Source organism: Xyrauchen texanus, chromosome 1, assembly GCF_025860055.1.
Source record: "Xyrauchen texanus isolate HMW12.3.18 chromosome 1, RBS_HiC_50CHRs, whole genome shotgun sequence".
Lineage (NCBI taxonomy): Eukaryota > Metazoa > Chordata > Actinopteri > Cypriniformes > Catostomidae > Xyrauchen > Xyrauchen texanus.
The window spans coordinates 26,919,223-26,939,337 of NC_068276.1; the positions used below are offsets into that span (position 1 = coordinate 26,919,223).

Consider the following 20,115-nt stretch of genomic DNA (forward strand, 5'->3'; position numbering starts at 1 on the left):
GTTCGACATAAGGCTGCTACAGAAGCATCATTTCGTGTTAGTCACCTTTTGGCCAAACATAAGAAGCCTTTTACAGACGGCGAGTTAATCAAGCAGGCTATGGCTATTATCGCTGACACAGTTTGCAAGGCCTTGGTTGGGAAAGTCGTGGACTTCGTCATGACACTGGTGGTCAAACTGATTAACTCGATTCGAGCAAAAGCTCTCCAACATCGTTTATTCAAGGCGTTATTGGATGAGCTCGATGCTGCTTACGGAGACCTGATTTTCCACGCTGATGTCCGGTGGCTGAGTCGCGGCAAAGTGCTACAGAGATTTGTTGACTTGCTGCCAGAGATAAAGACTTTTCTGTCAATGAGGAATGAGGAGCACAAAGAATTGTCAGATGATGCGTGGCTACTTGACCTGGGATTTCTGACGGACTTAACGGCAAAACTGAATGCACTCAACACTGAGATGCAGGGAAAAAACTGACCCCTGTCCCACATGATAAGCGCAGTGAATGCGTTCAAGGCCAAGCTCGGTTTTTGGACCACACATCTGAATGGCAGGAGACTAACACATTTTCCCAATCTGGAAAAAATGTCACAAACCATCAAAGACAAGGACGCGTTCCAACCGGATCAGTTCTGTGCTCACCTGGACAAAGTTGCGACGGAGTTCAGTCGGCGTTTTGGTGAGTTAGACGTCATGGAAGACATTGCTGCATTCGTCTCAAACCCATTTCAGCCCATTGATGTAGAACAGGTAGCAGCCAAATTCCATCAAGGATTAGCTTTGCAAAGTGGTGTTGACATGGAGATACTTGATTTGCAAAATGACATAGAACTGAAAGCATGATCAAGGGACAGTGACTTTTGGGGACTTGTGAGTAGAGAGAAGTTTCCTCTCCTCACTGCATGTGCACTAAAAATGAGTGCCTACTTTGGATCCACTTACCTCTGTGAAATGGCATTTTCACAAATGAAAATAATAAAATCAAATTATAGGAGCCGCCTTACTGACAGACACCTCACAGACTGCCTCAGACTGGCTGTCTGCAGCTATGAGCCAAACTACAAAGAACTCACAGACAGTATTCAATCACAGGCATCGCACTGACTTGAGTGAACATTACTGCAAACGTTTTGCCTGTTGGTATTGTGAAAGTGATGCTGCATAAAATGGACAAGACCTGCATTTAGTTTAATTTACTGGGGAAGTTATTGCCATTAATCTGCTTTCTTAAGTAAATAACAAACATACATGAAGCAATATCATAAGCTTCAAAATTAACTGTTATTAATGGCACTACATATGATCTGCTCATTACAAAATGTGTTGATTTTTTTCCCACTCTGAACAAAATAACCTTATCTACATAATTCATAAATGCCGTTCATTATTAGTTCATGATACCTAATGCATTCATTAATTTTAAAGTTCCCTCTTATCACCTAATTTTTCGAAGGCCCTACCTACATAATTCTATAAAGTAAATAGAAAATAGGCCACATTCCTTTCCTATTTGTATTCATATGAATTTAATGCAACTTAAAATTGATGTTGTGATGTAAAGTTCTTAAAGCAATAGCTACGACCTGTTTAATACACCAGTTACAATCTGCCTAAATAAAAGGCCTCAAGTTGGAAGTATTTTGGCTTTCTTTCTCTTGCTTCATTAGGTAGATCTTGCTTTTAATCAGGGCTGAGGTCAGGGATCTTGGGCTCAAAAAGGTTGGTGACCACTGCTGTACATCCTTTCCATTATGCTTTTGGAGCACATTTAGCCATTGGCTTATTGTTAAAAAAAAAAAAAAAACACAATACTGGGTATCTTGTCTCTCTTCTGCCGTGAGTACAATGCTTTAATTTAGTTCATGGACATATTTTGTTCGTGAGACTGCTTATGTTTACAATTAATGTTTCACTGCTGTCCAAATAAGTCAAGTCAGTTTAAATATTGAATATATCTAAGTATCTATGTTGTTCTATATTGTAGGTGCTGAACAGGGCCCGATTATGCAGGCAAGCAGCCAACCTGGCAGGTTTGTGCTAACAAACTCCTCTGTGTTTATTATCATATAGCACTAAAATATACCTAAAAATATAAAAATACTTTGTTTTCATTTTGGTTCAGAAAAGCAGTTCAGGTGGAATGTTGATCAGCTTGACATAACTCGCCAGGACTGGGAGAGTACATACAGGAGTGCATGTGAGGTACAAAAAAACACAAGCAACAAAACATGCATAAACAACCCCTAAAAAGAAACAAAAACACAGCAGATTAAGTGTATCAGAAATACAGAAGCTTCATGATTTTATTTAAAGGGATGACTAAATGAGAGTGGACACAATCTCATTGGTATGCGATTGTAATGTTGAGACCGGCTGATGACAGGAACGGACAAGAAGATGATGTGACAACCCAAGTGCAGTATTTATTTACAAAGTTAATAAACTGCCATAAACTAGAACAAAGAGACTTGACTTGAGTAGACTAGACTAAAGGGGGATTTCCCTGCTTCTGCTTTTGAATTCCCCCTTCTGGATGTTTATTTATTTTTTCTCTTTGGAGAGGATACTTTAATCCTTGTTTCTTGTCAGACTGAATGCATTTACCATATTCAACAGTAGTTGGTGCTATTAAGTAAAGCCCTATTAGTACGTGCTTGGTTTTCCAAACAAATGTCTGACTGTAGATTCATTATTACTGCAGATGTCTGGTTTAATTTAGATTCTCACAGGATAAGGGATGTTGGTAGAGATCCCAGAGATGGGTGCTTAAACTCAATGCATTTATGTGTTTACTGACGTGACACATAAATAACTTTAGGTTACTCACTGAAAATCGGACAAAAGTGTGAGGTGATGCCCAAATCATAGCTGCACAAATGTCCTGGACTGAAATGCCTTTAAACAGCACCCATGAGGTAGCCAAGCCTCTAGTAGAATGTCAGGAGACCTCTCAAGACCTCTGGAGGTCGCAGCCCTAGACTATTATAACTTAATATAATAGTCTCTACTACCCAATGATATGGGTCTGCCCTTACAACAATCAGCTCAAGAAACCAAAATCTGATCATCTTCCTCAATGCCTTTGTTCTCTCCACCTACAAATGTACAGTACGAACTGGACTCAAACAGTGAAGGCAGCGGGTGAAAAGTTAGCATATCCACCGTCTTACAGCTAAGCGTGGAGTCGCTCACCTTAAGCACAAAGGCTGGATTAATTTGAATAGACACTCTCGATAAATCCAACGCAAAGCACATACAAGAGTGATGAACTGACGAAGCATGTAGTTCACTAACCCACTTTGCAGTTGTTAAGGCCAATACTAAAGCTGCCTTTACCGAAAGGAGCTTTAATTCTATACTTTCAATTGGCTCAAAGGGAGGCTAAGAAAGCATGTTCAGGACAAAGGACAGAACCCACTACAGAATCAGTGGTTTTGACACACTGTTCAAATGCCGAGCACCACTCATACACCTGCAAACAAGGGGGTGTATTCTAGGCTATTCCCACATGACAAGCCGATATGGCAGCAAGATAAATCTTGAGGGTAGAAAAGGCCCTGCCTTTATCTAAAACTTCCTGCAGAAAACTCAAAATATCTGCCACTGAACATAAAAATGGAAAATGTGTCTGTGTGCACACCACTGCTCAAACAAAGCCCATTTCCAATCAGACATGGAGCACGTAGAAGCAGCTCTAATGCTCTGAATCGCTTCAGTCACCATGTTGGGTAAACCCATGACACTCAAATTTAGCCTCTCATGGGCCAGGCCCAAAGAGCTACTTGGTCTGGGCGGGGTGAAATATTTCCCCCCACACTTGTGACAGGAGATCCCTGTGCAGTGGGAGCTGCCTAGGCTGGGCGGTCAAAAGTTGAATCATCTCCATCAGCCACAGTTTCCCTGGCCAGTTTGGGATGATCATTTGGCCAAGGATGTGCTAGAGCAATGGTTCCCAACACTACATATTTTGATTATCTCCCACACCTGATTCAACTCATCAGCTCATTAGTGGAGACTCCAAGACCTGAATTGGCTGTGATAGAAAACGGAAAAATACAAAATGTGCAGTGTTGGGGGGCCTCCAGGAACGGGGTTGGGACCGTCTCTCACCAGAGAGAAGAATAGAGGGCAATAAGCATTTTTGTGCGATGTGAAGAGATCTACGGCAGCTCACCAGTATCTCTCCCATAGCTGACTCACCACCTGAGGGTGAAGTCTCCATTATATGTAAAGAGGATTCCCCCTGGACAGAATATCTGCCACAAATTAATTGCTCCTGGGACGTGCTTGGCCCGTAATGTAACTCCCATTAAATCGTTAGTGCATGAACCGTATAACACAAAAGTATGGTTTGATTCCCCTTCCGAGTCCTCTTGGCTGTAAGGGTGGAAAACAAACTCACTCCTTGATATATCCATATCCCGAACCAGAACACTGGTTAGGTCACCCGTCTCTTCTTGTTCCCCTGAGGGTTAGACGGACGATGTTTTGTCACCACTGCCACAAAAGAAGCCATGGTTCTCATCTGGAGCTGTTTCGGCTGTGCCCCTCCTGCCCTGACTGCTGGTGGCGGTGGGGGAGGCCTGGTCTGGGTTCTAAAACCAGATTTTCCTCCTCTAAAATGGGTTGTAAACCCGGAATGTAACGGACGTGGTGGGCGAGCAGTAGATTTTCAAGGATGGCAGGTCTCGAAGGCTTTCCAATCCTTTTCCCTCAAATCACACTGCTGCCGCATTGTGGACAACATAGCCATGAAAAGTGCTTCCGTGTCCACTGGAGCATCGAGGCAGTCTGTCTTCTCCCTCTCAGACAGGCCAAACAGACCGAGCCAAATGCTGCAGCAGCTCTGGATGGCCCCTCTTGAGATTCGCATGAATGCAGATCTCTTCTCACAATGCCTCATCCGGTGCCCCCGGATCAATTTGAAGAGCCCATCTTCTCCATCAACTCGGTCTGATATGCTATGAGGAGTGAAGTGGTGTTAAGAGCCCTTAAAGCTAGGGCTGGATATCATTTGATCTTTTGGTAAATGGAGGCCGGCAATCTCTCCATCCGTCATGCCAATGAAGTGGGAGCAGACAAAAAAACTGCCCAACGATCGAGGTGAAGGTGATTCGCCACCAACACCTTGACTGGAGGGGGCTGGACATCCCCAGATCCTCCATTTTGTGCACATCTAGCATAGAGTAACCTCTCCTTTCCCGAGGTCACCAGAACCGGCCGGATCCAGCTACATTCCTGCTTGGTGTCGGACTCTACTGCTACGTCTCTCTGAGTGATGATGACTAAATGCAGCCGGTGCCAGCAAGATATCACTTCAGTCTATTATGATGGACTTCAGAGGATGAACTGATGCCAACTCCAACCATAAGACATGGGATACATCACATACCATTGCCTGAACCTTGGACTTAGGATAGACATCACTGAAATTACCTGCCAGTTGATCTGCAAAGCACCTCACTGATCTCTGCCTGCATCACCTAGGTCTAATGATGGACTACGATCTTAAAATGGAATACATCGACTAACAATTAATTGCCAACAAATGCTTGCATCAGCTTACTAACAAAGGACTTCTGCAGTTAATCCAGGAAGAACCTCAAAGACATTAGTCATTAATCTTACAGTTTTTAGAAAATCTTTGTTTAAACACTGGCCCTTAACATGTAGTTTAATAATTTTAAACCATGACTTTCACTACACATAATAAGTAACATTGGCAATATATTCATTCTGTTAACCAGAGGGGAACTGGCCCCACAGTGAGTCTGGTTTCTCCCAAGATTATTTTACTCCATTAACCAACATCTTATGGAGTTTTGTGTTCTTTGCCACAGTTGCCTTCGGCTTGCTCACTGGGTTTCTAAATACAATTATTACTTATTTATTTTTATTTACAATAAACAATAGTATTTAATCAAAATACATGTAACGGTGGCTGTCCCAAATTAATTTGAAGAATTAATAACAGGTAAATTGGATCAAATTGTTCGGGCGCCAGACAAGTAAAAACTTTTCATCGGTTTCCCGGTAAATAGCTCATAAACCACCGATACACAAAATGAATGCTGTCCAATACCCACAATAGCACATAGAATATGGTCAAAAACAAAAAAACTTTATTTAAGAAAACATTGAAAGAGCAGTTCCCTTTACAAAAGGCTTCACTACGATGTTGCGCTGCTAAGAGCTACGGGGAACAGCTTTAGCTGTGAGCCGAGCTGAATAATGTGTGGAACACGTCAATGAACATTGACCGGAAGTTATTGCCTCGGCTGATGTAATCATTAGATGCACCTGAGGCCAGGCTATAAATGGATACGTCACAAGGTGTCGTCAGAAACTCTTTTTTCAGAGCGATTCTGTTTCTGTGTGTTTCACACACCCTGTCAAAACTTTCTTTCCTCTGTTAGGAGATAGATTCTGTTAGGCAGTGTGCAGTGAACGTTGTTCTATTTTTCTCTTCTGTTTAGAAAATATTATATATATATATTTCTAAAAAAAAAAAAAGAGAGAGAATGACTGAAAGCAAGCGGTGCGTGTTCCCTCTTCTCACTCTATAGCTGAAGACGGCACACATCAGTTTTTGCTGTTTGTTTGGGGGTAGAGCATGCTGCTCTTGCGTTGCAGCAGGGCGGTGCGAGCACTGCGATTTGCTTTAACAGGCAGAGTGCGTCGTGCTCGCCTCGCTTGCTTCGGAGTCAGCACTCACCGAAAAGATCGTTCGTGGGGCTCGTGCATGGATTTGGCTGAGGAGCGAGAGACGGGTTGATCCCTTCTCTCACTCTCTCCCCAAACCCAGCTGGTCCTTCACATGATCTCGGCTGCTCCGACGCTTCTTCGGATCATGAGGTGGATCGCTATTCTCTTCCGCCTCGAGCATTCCGTCTGCGATAAAAAATCTACGGAGGAATTGCTCGATGTTGTTACTCGTCGCGGTTGCCAGATTGGACTGGCCACGCAAAAGAGACCATCCAAACGCACCAATTAGGGGATAGATTTTATCTTCCAGTCTAAGAAAGGGAACGCCTCATGGGTCCCTTCCTTTCTTTGATAACCTCCATGAAGAGCTTTTTCGCTCATGGAGAACCCCTAAAAAAAAAAAAAAAAAATAATAAAAAAAAATATATATATAAAAAATATATAGATATATTTTCTTCCCGTGTTCACATACCCTCAACGTCATTATATTCGACTATCGTGGGTGCTGAGGCACGGGGTATTCAGTGATGCCGCCCGGTCGAAGAGACGCTATGGGCTATCTCTGCCGGGCTCGGCATCGTCACTTAAAGCCCTCTCTCCCTCAAAGCCTTGTAGGACAACCTCCACTTTAGTGGGAAGGGCTTATCAAGCAGCAGGTCAGGCTGGTGTTGCTCTGCACACTATGCTGTTTTTCAGGCGTACCAGGCTGACCTCCTGGACGACCTGAGTGTGGGTTCTGCGCTTGACGAGCAAGCCTCAGACCCACCTCAGTCCTGACTGAAGGGAGGCTCAAAAGCAAAGCGTGGCGAGTCGTGCTCCTCCTCCCAGGGATTGGGGACAGTCTCGCCGCCCTCAGCAGCCCCCGAAGCAAGACATCAGGACTATAAATTCTAGTAAGAGAAAAACCCTGACGGTCTTGTGCCTAGATTAGGGGGTAGCTCCCCTCGGGACGGGGCGCGTGCTTCACTTCACCCCTCCCGGTACCCCCTCGAAGCCCCTCCATTCCCGCCACCTCTTGGTGTTTCGGGTTGCAGAGGCGTCCGTCAAAATTGGGTGTTTTCGCTGTTCCTGCATTTTATTAAGGACGCGAAACACCCGACAACCCCTCAAAAGGAAGTGTTAAAATATAATACCCATCTCAGAGATCCTGGCAGCGTGGAAACTTCTGCCGGATATATTCTGTTCTGTGGGTCTTATAAGGGCGTCAGGATTTAATTCTCTCGCCGCTTTTCCGTGTTTCAACGGCGTGTTCTCACTACCGTAAACCGAAATTCTTTTTTTTGTAAAAACAAAAAAAACCAAAAAAACAAAACTCAATCTCCTGGTTAAAGGGGCCATGGAATGTGTTCCCCTTCCAGAGAGAGAGTTAGGTTATTACACTAAATACTTTCAGTTTCTCATGGAGGGTGAGGGGTGGCGTCTGGCTTAGATCTTAAAGCTTGAACTACCCGTGGGTGTTCAAGTCCAAGATGATGCCTGTCAAGACGGTCGTGTCTCAAGCCCTACAACTCGTTTGGCTGGTCACCATCGATCTTATGACGCACTTCTATACTTCATTTAGAAGTTCTGCCACAACATGGAAAGTTCCTGAGGTTCACTTCTGGGGGCGAAGTCTTCCAGGGTCAGGTTCTTTCACTCAGCCTAGCCCTTTTTACCCGCACATTCACAATGCATGATGTAGCGCTGGCTCCTTGCGACTCCGGGGCATCTGCATTCTGAATTACAAAGACGACTGGCTGATCCTAGCGCAGTTCCAGGAACTGGCAGTTCAGCACAGAGACATCGTCTTAGCTCATCTGTTTCTCTGGGGTTGAGGCTCAACGCCAAGAAAAGCGTCCTCTCTCCCACTCAGAACACTGTCTATCGGGGCATCGTATGGAGTTCAATCACAACGTGGGCACAACTGTCTTCCGCTAGGATTGAGTCCATTCAGATCACCCTGAGCAAAGTCAGGCTAGGTCAAGGTTGCACTGTTATCAGTATCAACGATTTCCAGGTCTCAGGGCGAACGCATCCACGGTGATCCCTCTGGACCTTCTGCTCATGAGACTGTTTTTGTTGTGGCCAAAAGCCAGGGGATTTCTTCCAAGGGCCAAAACCCCTGGGCTAAATAGGGTTACGCGCCTCAGGCTTCGTTCCCTTTCTATGTGGTTCAGACCCCGGTTTTCTGCCTTGGGTCCCACTCTAGGTGCGTCTTGTTGTCGTAGACTGCTAACGACAGACGCCTCCCTGACGGGCGGGGTAGCGGCCTTAAGTGGTCGTCCAGCTTAAGGGGATAGGAGGGTTGTCAGCTCGGTTGTCACAGTCACTGTCTCGGGTTGATGGCTGTATTTCTGGCTCTGAAATACCTCCTCCTGAGGCTGCCATGTCTTGGTGCGGGTGGACAATGCAGCGGTAGCCTCTTACATAAATCTTCAAGGAGACCCACGTTCTTGTCAGCTGTATTTCTGACACGTCGGATTCTCCTTAGGGCCCAGGGTAAGCTCCTGTCACTCAGGTCAGTTATATCCCTGGATGCCCGTGATCACGGGAGCAGATTCACGGTCCAGACAGGAAATACCAACGTGGGAGTTAAGAACTCCACCCTAAGGTAGTAGTTGCCCAGAGTTCAGCCAGCAAGGGTTTTTCCTCTTACTGATAGCACCAGCTGGCCGAACAGGGCTTGGTTCTCGGAGCTAATCTCTTCTCTCGACGACTAGCCTTGGGCGATTCGAAGAGGAAGGATCTTCTATCTCAGGCACAGGGCAATATTTCATCCCTGCCCGAATTGTGGAATCTTTCATGTTTGGCCCCTAAGGGTACCAACTGAGGGACACAGGGCTTTCTCCTGAGGTTATCGAGACCTTTTTAAATGCCAGGCTTTTTCCACTTGGAACAAGTTTGGGTGAGATCTTAGGGCAGAAGAGGACCTCTTTGCCTCTATGGATAGCGCAATGTCTCCTCTACTTCTCCCTGAAATCACCCAGCCCCTTGGGTCTGGACGTTAAGACACATACATGACCCAGAATGCGTCTGTATGTATTTCTTTCCCGGTTTCTCTGCTCCCGGAGTCTTGGCGATGTTCACCAGCAAGGGTCTTGCCTCTTATTAATGGCGCCGGCTGGCGGACAGGATATGTTTCTCGGAGCTAATTCCTCTCCTCGACGGCTCGCTTTGGGCGATTCCGGACAGGGAGGACCTTCTTGTCCTTGGCCCGAATTGTGAAACCTTTCATGTCTGGCCCCTAAGGGTACCAAATGAGGTTCACAGGGTTTTCTCTTGAGATTATCGAGACCATTTCAAGTGCTAGGGCTCCCTCCACTTGGAACTGATCTGGGTAGATTTTACAGGGCAGAAGAGGACCTCTTCAGCCTCTGTTGATAGCGCAATGTCTCCTCTACTTCTCCCCGAGTCGCCCAGTCCCCCCCCCTCCCCCTTGGGAGGGGCTGAACGTAGTAACGCAAATGCGCCTGCATGCGTTTCCTTCTACTAAAATTCTTATTACAGAACCAGCTAACTGCCAGTTTGTTTCAGTTCTGGATTTTCTGTAGAAAGAACTGTCAGCGGGCACTTGCCTCGCCACTGCCAGGTTCTATGTGGCCACTGCGGTTTGCCACGGCTTGGTGGGCGGGGTGCCCTCAAAGAGGCATCCTCATTATTGCCCGGGCCTACGAGGCACGAGGTCAAGCTTCGCCAGTAGGTTTCAGGGTGCACTCTACCAGAGGGCTCTCCTCCTCTAAAACCTTGGCTAGAGGTCTCCCTCTGCAGCAAGTTTGTGATGCGGCAGGTTGTCCTCTCTGCACACATTCATTGGATTTTTATAGTTTGGATGTTTTGCCACTCCGGGCTCTTATGCCCTTGAGTCGACATCTCAGCCCATGCCTAAACAAGTTTGTGATGCAGCAGGTTGTCCTCGCCACACACATTCATTGGACCTTTTTAGTTTGGATGTTTTGCACTCCGGGCTCTTATGCCCTTGAGTCAACATCTCAGCTCATGCCTGAACAAGTTTGTGATGCGGCAGGCTGGTCCTCTCCGCTCACATTCATCAGTTTTTATGACAAGTTTGTGTTGCGATAGGGTTCTCTTCGCACACATTCATCGAACTTTATGGGCTAGATGCTTTTCTACTCAGGGCTCTTATGCCCTTGAGTCGGCATCTCAGCCCATGCCTAAACAAGTGTGTGATGCGGCAGGTTGTCCTCTCCGCACACATTCATTGGACTTTTTTAGTTTGGACGTTCTGCACTCCGGGCTCTTATGCCCTTGAGTCGACATCTCAGCTCATACCTGAACAAGTTTGTGATGCGGCAGGCTGGTCCTCTCCGCTCACATTCATCAGTTTTTATGACAAGTTTGTGTTGCGACAGGGTTCTCTTCGCACACATTCATCGAACTTTATGGGTTAGATGCTTTGCTACTCCGGGCTCTTATGCCCTTGAGTCGACATCTCAGCTCATGCCTGAACAAGTTTGTGATGCGGCAGGATGGTCCTGTCCGCACACATTCATCAAAGTTGAATGGTTTAGATGTTTATGCTACTCCGGGTTCTTATGCCCTTGAGTCGACATCTGAAGCTCATGTCTGAGACCTCTCGCGTTTTTGTGAGTACACTGCACAACCGTAGGGGTCCGGACAGCCCCAAGTGCGGCGGCGTGGGTATTGCGTTCCCCGTAGCGCTTAGCAGCGCAACATCGTAGTGAAGCCTTTTGTAAAGGGAACGTCTCGGGTTACATGTGTAACCCTTGTTCCCTGAAAATTCCCCTAATTTAATAAAAAATATGGACAATCTGCTCACATTCTGTAATTTTTTATGCATTACCTGAAAATGTTCCAAAATGAGAGGCTGCAGTGTCCGAACAACATTTAAAAACACAACTTCTCCCCTTCACTCATGCTTGTGTAGCTACTAATTTCCCTAATCAAATATTTTTTTTTACTTGGATAAATAAACATTTAATTGCAATTAATGCTTGGGGGAAAAACATGTATCCGTCCATACGCAACAGCCAGCGTTATCTGAAGTTGTGAAGAGCGCCTTTTTTGGTATCTCTTCACATAACCAATGGAGAACTTGAGAAACAACAATAATTAAAGCCAAGGGCTCACAATAAAACAATCAGTTCACATTCACAAAATTTTTACCTTAACCTGGGATTATATTACCGGGCGTTTTATAGAAGGTAAAAAATGCTGATATCTTTATACTGGCGTGGCTGCACGGGAATGCGCAAGTACAGAAAAATTATTAACAGATGGCTGATGATCAGATTTGTTATTTATTAGATCTGTTAATAGTTTAACATAATTAACAGTTAATTAGAAAATTAATTGGCAATACAGTTCATTATTTTGATTAAACTAATTAATTTCTTTGGTTTTAGTCTACAGTTTAAGAATTCAAGGCTGATTGTCTTGAATTCCCCCCCCACACACACACACGCAATGACTATAAACCGTGATACAGTAGTCATGGAACTCTTTTACAGAACTGGAAAATTAGTGCTGATGTAGTACAAAGATTTAGATGAGTCATGAATATGTAATTCCTAGAAATAGATCAGACAAGGAAATTACTTTAAAATACCTCTTAATTTTCTGACCAAGTTTAAAAGGTGAGGACAAAAAAAAAATATATAACCAGGAATAAAATGTGTTTGAGTGCATTTTTGTCTCTTATTGCAGGTGTTTCAGCAGCAGGAATCGGAACGCATTAATATCTTGCGCTGTGTGTTATGGGATCACTGTAATCTGCTGTCTATGCAGTGTGTCAGGGATGATGAGGTTAATGTCTCCCTTTGTCCACCTGTACTGTATAATTCAAAGTCCAGCCAGATGTTGTTTACAATTTCTGTAGCAACTATACATTAAACTTATGTGTTTTTTTTTTCCCTCTTTTCTTTGGTAGCGTTATGAGGAAGTACGGAATATTTTAGAGCAGTGTGACATCATCACTGACAACAACTACTTCATTGAGAAGAAAAAGACTGCCCGTTGTCCACCAGGTCAATGGAATTTCATCATTATTATCATCATAATACAAGTGTTGCAGAAAAGTAACAATTATCTTTAAAGACCTGTCATAAGACCTTGTGATGCTTTGACAAATACTGAGTTGACAAGCACTCCTCCATGTATCCTCAGCTCCCATAGAGTTTCAGTGTTACTGTGACGTGGACACTAATGGAAGTGTTCAGGGGCCTGAAACGAAGAGGTAAATGTCTAATCCATCCAAACTTTAAATAATTACAAATGACTGTTTTTGTTTTTTTATATTATGTTTACTTCCTGTGAATAACAGAAACTGTTGTTGACTTCATACTGTATCTACTACACTCTCTGCAGATTATCAGTTGTGCTGCCAAGGATAGTGTCCTCTAGTGGTTAGTAATTTCTTGAACGTACTTTTATTGCTTGAATGCAATCAAAAGCATGCAAAGGACAACAAATAATTACAATTTCAACTAACTTTAGCAGTTTAGTATGTAGCTTGGAATTATCAGCATATGTTTTAACTTTGTACAGGCCTTTAAATATTACTATACTTACATCACAGGCAGCCCTGGAGCAGGCAGTAATTTGAGTGAACCATTTACTCCTGTTCAAGAAAGGGAAGGTGCCACTGAGGAGAAGTACATGGTTTTATATGATTTTAAAGCACAGGTAAATAAATATATTGTAACAATTATATTGAGGTATTCTTTATTATGTAGTTTTTTACTCCCGAAGTGGAACAGCAAAATGAATAGGTTAGGTTACAAATTTTGAATTTTTTCTTTACAGCTCTAAATGGCTTGTACCAGTGACATTTACTAACCCACTGTATGTCTGCTAGTATCACAATAGCACTGCAAAATTCACAGAGGACTTTTTTGTATTTATTCTGAACTTTGGAAATCACCACAGTGTTTTATTAGACAGTCACTCACAATCTGAATGTACACAAAATCAGTGATTGAACAGAGAAGAATTAAAGGGGATTTATTTTTTTGCTCAAAAATAACAGTTCTGTCATCATTCACTCTCATGTTCCAAACCCATATGGTTTTCTGGCAGTATGTTAGCCTCAGTTACCATTCACTTTAAATGTATGGAGAAAACCTTCAGTTAAAATGAATGGTGAGGCTAACTTTCTGCCAAACATCTCCTTTAGTGTTAGAAGAAATTTACACCTTTCTTATTTTACATTGAAGAAAGAAAATTATGTGGGGTTGGAACAACAAATGGGTGAGTAAATGATGACAGATTTTTTGTTTTGAGGTAAACTATCCCATTAAGATACAAATTTGGTTAGTATTAGTTCACTCCACTCACTGTCCTTTTTTAGGAAGCAGATGAGCTGTCTATAAGTAAAGGAGAAGTCGTTACAGTAACTGAGAAAGGCGAGGTTGGGTGGTGGACTGCATGGAGGAATGGCATATCTGGGCTCGTACCTGGAACGTATTTGACCAAAATCTCACTGCAGAGCTACAGCTCACATCTTGCTACTCCTCATCCTGAACATAACCCCATCAACTGGAATTAAGCAAATCTGGATAGGAATTTAAAATGAGCAGATTAGTTATTACACTAAGTCTAACTAAGATGATGCGTTAAGACTTATTGTCATTTTTAGAATTGTGAATTTATTCTTTTAAACATGTATGCGTATATATTTAGTTTTTATTTTTTCCTTCTTTTTTTTGGTGATATTAGGCTTTATTTATAAGATAGTAATGTATATGAACAGGAAAGTGTGGGAAAGAGAGGGGGAACAGCTCTTGTATTTCAGAAGTAAATGTGCTACATTCTGCGCCACAGCTCTAACCTGTTTAGTACTGTTAATGTCATGAAATTAATATGTTGTAATTTATAGTAGGCTTCTGTCTTTTTATATTTTCTATCTGTGACATACTAATGCATTTTACTAAGAAAGATGTGCCCTGTCTGTAAGAATGCTAGAACTAGCATGTATTTCTTTTTCAGTACAACAGCTGTCTGTCTAGTCCAGTTTGTGGATTAGGTGGTCTCCTTAATAGACAGTACCACATTAACCCCACATTAACATACTTTTTTTATACATTTTGTTTGTTGACAAATGGTCTGTGAAAGGAGGAAAGCCTTCAGATGTTAAATGTCAAGGAGGTCAACTTAATATTATATGAGCTGTTTACTTTTTCTTTATTTTTTGTTAGATTTTTGCAACTATGTTACTAAAATTTGGAAGTCTAAATACTGTTTAAAATCCAGATTTTTTTTGATGTTGTTATTTACTAACATAAAAATAAATAACACATTTTTATAAACATATAATCAAAATTAAATTGAAAATAATTTAAAAACAAAACCCATATGACACATCTTGAATGAATGAATGCAGTCAACACAATATCTGTAAAAGTAACATGTTGGTGTACAGTCTTTTTTTTTCATAATTAAGTTTGTTTTTGAGTTGCCACAGTATGCAATGGACTGGCATGTCTTAAGGTCAATATTAGGTCAAAAATGGCAAAAAAGAAACAGCTTTCTCTAGAAACTCATCAGTAGGGATGGGCGATACCACATATTTTCTTTTCGATCTGATACCAAGTACTTTTAGGCTAGTATTGCCGATATCGATACTAATACCATTACCACAAAAAAAATAATCTTTTTTATTCTTTGGATAAAATTAGTAACTTAAATTCCCCGTCTGTCACTCACTCGACTTTGTGTCGAATGAAGCGACACTAGGGGACTTTCTTGAAGGCCTCAGTTACCTCTGAACTTGAGAAAAGGCCAATGAGAATTTGGCAGACAAAATTTGCATGTCCCTCCCCAGGACATACGGGTATAAAAGCAGGGAATCATGCATCTGTTCATTCAGATTTCTTCTTCTGAGCCGAGCGGTTGTGCAATCAGTGAGCTGAGATCATTTCTGTTCCACTCACCTCTGTAGAGCATTTGCTGTTGGATCTACGGCGCGTCTCAGCGACTTTCTCCTTCTCTGCACGGCAGTGCAGCTTTGCCCCTGGTCACTTCGACAGCGCTTCTAAAAGAGAATATTTTTCTAAAAGAGTTCATTTCTCTAAAAGAGCACACACAACAGGCATTGAAGGTCCTTTTCAGCATGCTTCTTTTTAAAGATGTGCTTCTGCCCCTGTGTAGTTCCTGAATGTGGCCGATATCTCTCCGCTCCTGACGGTCATAGACGCTGCATTGTGTTTGGGCCACGATCATACTGAGGCGGCGTTTGTGGATGGTTCTTGTTCACACTGCGAGAACTTAACCATGGCAACGTTGCAGTCATGGCTTTCCTTCCTAAAAAGGAATGCAACTCAAGCCGCCAACCCTGTGGCCACGAAGGTCACAGCGCGGACACTCGGGCAGGCGATAGCCACCCTCGTAGTCCAGGAATGTCACCTTTGGCTGAACCTGGTCGAGATGAAGGAGTTAGACAAAGCCCGCTTTCTCAACATCCCCATCTACCAGCTCGGCCTATTTGGCGACACCGTAGACATCTTCGAGGACCCGGAAGGCTCCCAAGCACTCCTGAGACAGACGACCCAGGGAACGAGACGTTTGCTCCAGAGCTGGTAAACAGACCACTTCGTCCCCCGGTGGAGGGCCGGGAGGAGAATTCTTATTTGCAAAACATATTTCCTTTGCCGCACCCCCTTTGGGCTGCGGTACCCACATTCTCAATAAAATTGTGATTTCCTTATTCCTTGGGTCATCTGGCCCGCAAATTGCCATTCTCATAGCAACCGTGTGTCACACTCAAACACGAGACCTCCTCCTCAGTCACCCCCTGCCGGGTGCACGGAGCAAGTGTTTCAAGTCTTCTCTCAGCACCAAAGCCTCGGGACACGCTTTTGCCTCCCGACGTGACACTACCTGCTGTGCCCCGCTGCTCCGCCCTGCCAGGTACGTCAAAAACGATCGTCCCCCTAGTGCACCTCGCACGGAGCTTGGGTGTGTGATATTCACTTCCCAACCCATCACGCTGGCTGGCTGGCCAGGACCATCCGACTCGTCTACGCGATCCAGTTCACCAGGCCCCGGCCCTTTCAACAGCGTCTGCTTGACCTCGGTGCACACCCTTCGTGCGGAGATCCCGACCCTTTTACTTAAAGACGCGATAGAGCCTGTAACTCCAGCCAAGATGAAGAAAGGTTTCTACAGCCTTACTTCATCGTAGTGAAGAAAGGTGGTGGCTTACAACCGATCCTGGACTTACGAGTTTACAAAAAAAAACTCTTGTTCAAGATGCTAACGCAAAGACACATTCTAACATGCGTCCGGCATAAGGAGTGGTTCGCAGCGGTAGACCTGAGGATGCGTACTTCCATGTCTCTATCTTGCCTTGACACCGACCCTTCCTACAGTTCATTTTTGACGGCCAGGCTATCAGTATAAGGTCCTCCACTTCGGCCTGTCCCTGTCCCCTCACGCTTCACAAATTTCGTAGAGGCAGCCCTTGCCCCACTAAGGGAAGTGGGCATACGAATACACATGCTCAATTATCTCGACGAATGGCTCATCCTAGCCCACTCTCGAGAGTCACTGTGCACCCACAGGGACCAGGTGCTCAGGCACCTCGGCTGTCTAGGGCTTCAGGTCAACTGGGAAAAAAGCAAGCCCGCCCCAGTTCAGAGCATCTCTTTTTTCGGCATGGAGATAGGCTCACCTTACCTTATACAAGCCTGGCACAGCAGTTCCTCTAAAACAATTCCAGAGGCTCCTGGGGCATATGGCATCCTCCACAGCGGTTGCGCCGCTGGGGTTGATGCTTATGAGACCACTTCAGCACTAGATTCAGACTCGAGTCCTGAGATGGGCATTTTCAGAACTTACCAGGTAGTCCAACTTCCTCGCTCACTTTCCTCCAAGTGATGTCTTTTTACGTCCGGTCTCTGTACATGTATGATGTTGTGTCATACAATTCCGGGTGCCCACACAATGCTACAACAATTTTTTCATGAATTTTTGCTGATTTCTTCTGCTACTACATCAGTACGTCTGTGACATCCGCACAATCTCAATGCTGATAGGTTTTCGCGACAACACGTCATGCAGATTTTCCGCTCGAGTTGAAAAATGTACACTTGCGCAAATACACGAATGAAGCGATTTTGCGCGTTCGAGTCATGCGATTCACTTCATTCTTTCCACCCGGTGCAAATTCGCATCATTGCATTGACTTTGTATATAATCGCATCGCGTGAAACGCTAGCTTGGTGTTGTATGTGAACGCACCATTACACATTGTGAACACAACTCTGCAGGTTGCGTTATATATACAGGTATCTTTGTATTAAAGAAACAAACTAAATTGATCAAATCATAAAGTAATACAATGCACATTCACCTTGAACCTAAAATGTTGTTCTATGTTCTTTTCTTTAGGCAGCATTAACTGTATTACCAAAACGCAATACAAACACATTCTATAATAACACATATTGGCAGCATTTTTTTGGGAACATGTGGGAATTTATTAGGCTTATTTATTATGATGATTATTATAATTATCTTTACATTTATAATTGTCTTTAGTTCTTAATTTGCACCTGCTGCCCCATATTGATACTTGCGTGATGGCACATGGGTGTTGGAGATGGTAAATGTTTGGATTTGGGGAGGTGGTTATATATTAGATTTTTTTTAATCGCTTCGTTATTTTAATAGCTTTTTTGTTTTGTTTAAAGTGCAATTTGAATGTACAAATGTTACGTTTTTCATGTTTCAATAAATACATTTTTAAAGCTAAATCAATAAAGCAAAATATTCACAGACCTTGGGGGTTGTCCATATAATCGGATATGGCATTATTTTAAATGCGATTATCATTAAAATATTTTTAACATATTGCCCAGCCCGTTACATTTTTCATGAACAATTGTAAAATTAAGTAATTTTATGTAGACCCGCACAAACACGTGTACTCAATTCCATATTGCAACGATATGTAACCCGCACACACACACACACAAGACGAGACAGTCACAATGTCGATGGGAAACTACTTTTATTCCAACAAGTGAGGCAGGCAAAAGTACAAACAAGGGCAAAACCAAATGAGAGTGTCGAGGGAAGCGTAGGGTCAAAAGCCGGGGAATCAAAGTAGAGCAAAGGGGCAAATCCGGGAGAGAGTGGTCAACGAGAGCGGGAGGTCGAAGCCGGGAAACAGGATCAGAATAACGGGCTATACTAAACACGGGAGCTAGGGGAATACTAGAGATGGCAAGCTAAGGGGTAACAATCACAAGGGAGTTAGGAACTAGAGGGGACTAGCGGGGGGTGGGGGCAAAGACATGGGAAACTAAATACAATAACCAACAGGCGTGAGACGAAAGGGTTGTGATATATAGGGGCGAGTGCAGGTGTAAACAATGATGGGTGATCAGACGAGTACAGGTGAAACTAATGTGGTGACTGAGAGCGGGCATGTGAGCCCGAGGAGGGAGACCTGCTAACGAGCATGAGAGCTCGTAGGAGCAAAACGAGCGTGCAAGCTCGAGGGAGCAAAACGAGCGTACGAGCTCGAGGGAGCAGAACGAGCGTGGAAGCTCGAGGGAGCAAAACGAGCGTGCAAGCTCGAGGGAGCAAAACGAGTGTGCGAGCTTGAGAGAGCAAAACGAGCATGGCAGCTCGAGGGAGCAAAACGAGCGTGCGAGCTCGAGGGAGCAAAACGAGCGTGCAAGCTCGAGGGGGCGGAACGAGCGTGGAAGCTCGAGGGGGCGGAGCGAGGGAGCGGGGTTCGTGACAGTACTCCCCCCTCTATAACGGACGGCTCCTGACGGCCGTGTTCGGTCAGTCCAAGGGCAGTCCAAGGGGCACAGAGGGAAATGAGACAGTCCATGGGGTCAATGGGCAGTTTCAAGGCAAGGTCAGGGGGAACATAGCGGACAGGTGGGTGGTCGGGAGATCAAGGGGGCAGCCATAGGACAGAGGCTGGGTCAGGGGGGTCTGGAAGGCAACTGGAGGACAGGGACTGGGTCCGGGGGTCTGGAAGGTGACCACCGGACAGGAATAGGGTCCGCAGGCCAGGGAAGAGGCCACAGGACAGGGAGAGGGTCAGGAATTCCGGGCTGAGCCATGAAAGGCGGCACCGTAGGCGGCTCTGGAGGCGGGGTTCTGGAAGGCTCTGGAGGTGGAGCCGAAGGAGGCTTTAGGGGCGAAGGCCTGGAAGGCTCTGGAGGTGGAGCCAAGGGAGGCGGCGCCGTGGGGGGTTTCCGAGGCCACGGCCTGGCAGGCTCTGTAGTCTCGGGGGGTAGAGCCATAGGAGGCTCAAGGGGCGGAGTTCTAGAAAGCTCTGGAGTCTCTGGGAGCAGAGCCGTGGGAGGCTCGGGAGGTGGAGCCGTAGGAGGCTCTGGAGGGGGAGCCGTAGGAGGCTCGGGAGGCAGAGCCCTAGAAAGCTCTGGAGTCTCGAGGGGGGGAGCCATGAAAGACTCGAGAGACGAAGCCCTGAGA

At 44.6% G+C, this 20,115-nt stretch overlaps 1 protein-coding gene across 2 annotated transcripts in view; it reads left to right on the forward strand.

Annotated features, from left to right (window-relative positions):
- LOC127644406 (proline-serine-threonine phosphatase-interacting protein 1-like) overlaps positions 1-14,856 on the forward strand; it is a 30,602-nt gene extending 15,746 nt beyond the window's left edge. For both annotated transcript variants that reach the window (XM_052127664.1, XM_052127596.1), the window contains exons 8-15: positions 1,982-2,027; positions 2,120-2,199; positions 12,367-12,465; positions 12,590-12,686; positions 12,826-12,895; positions 13,027-13,064; positions 13,238-13,344; positions 14,009-14,856. In XM_052127664.1, coding sequence (XP_051983624.1) covers positions 1,982-2,027; positions 2,120-2,199; positions 12,367-12,465; positions 12,590-12,686; positions 12,826-12,895; positions 13,027-13,064; positions 13,238-13,344; positions 14,009-14,206 — 735 coding nt within the window. In that variant the 3' untranslated portion in view covers positions 14,207-14,856. The remainder of the gene's footprint in view (positions 1-1,981; positions 2,028-2,119; positions 2,200-12,366; positions 12,466-12,589; positions 12,687-12,825; positions 12,896-13,026; positions 13,065-13,237; positions 13,345-14,008) is intronic.
- Positions 14,857-20,115: the final 5,259 nt, after the last annotated feature.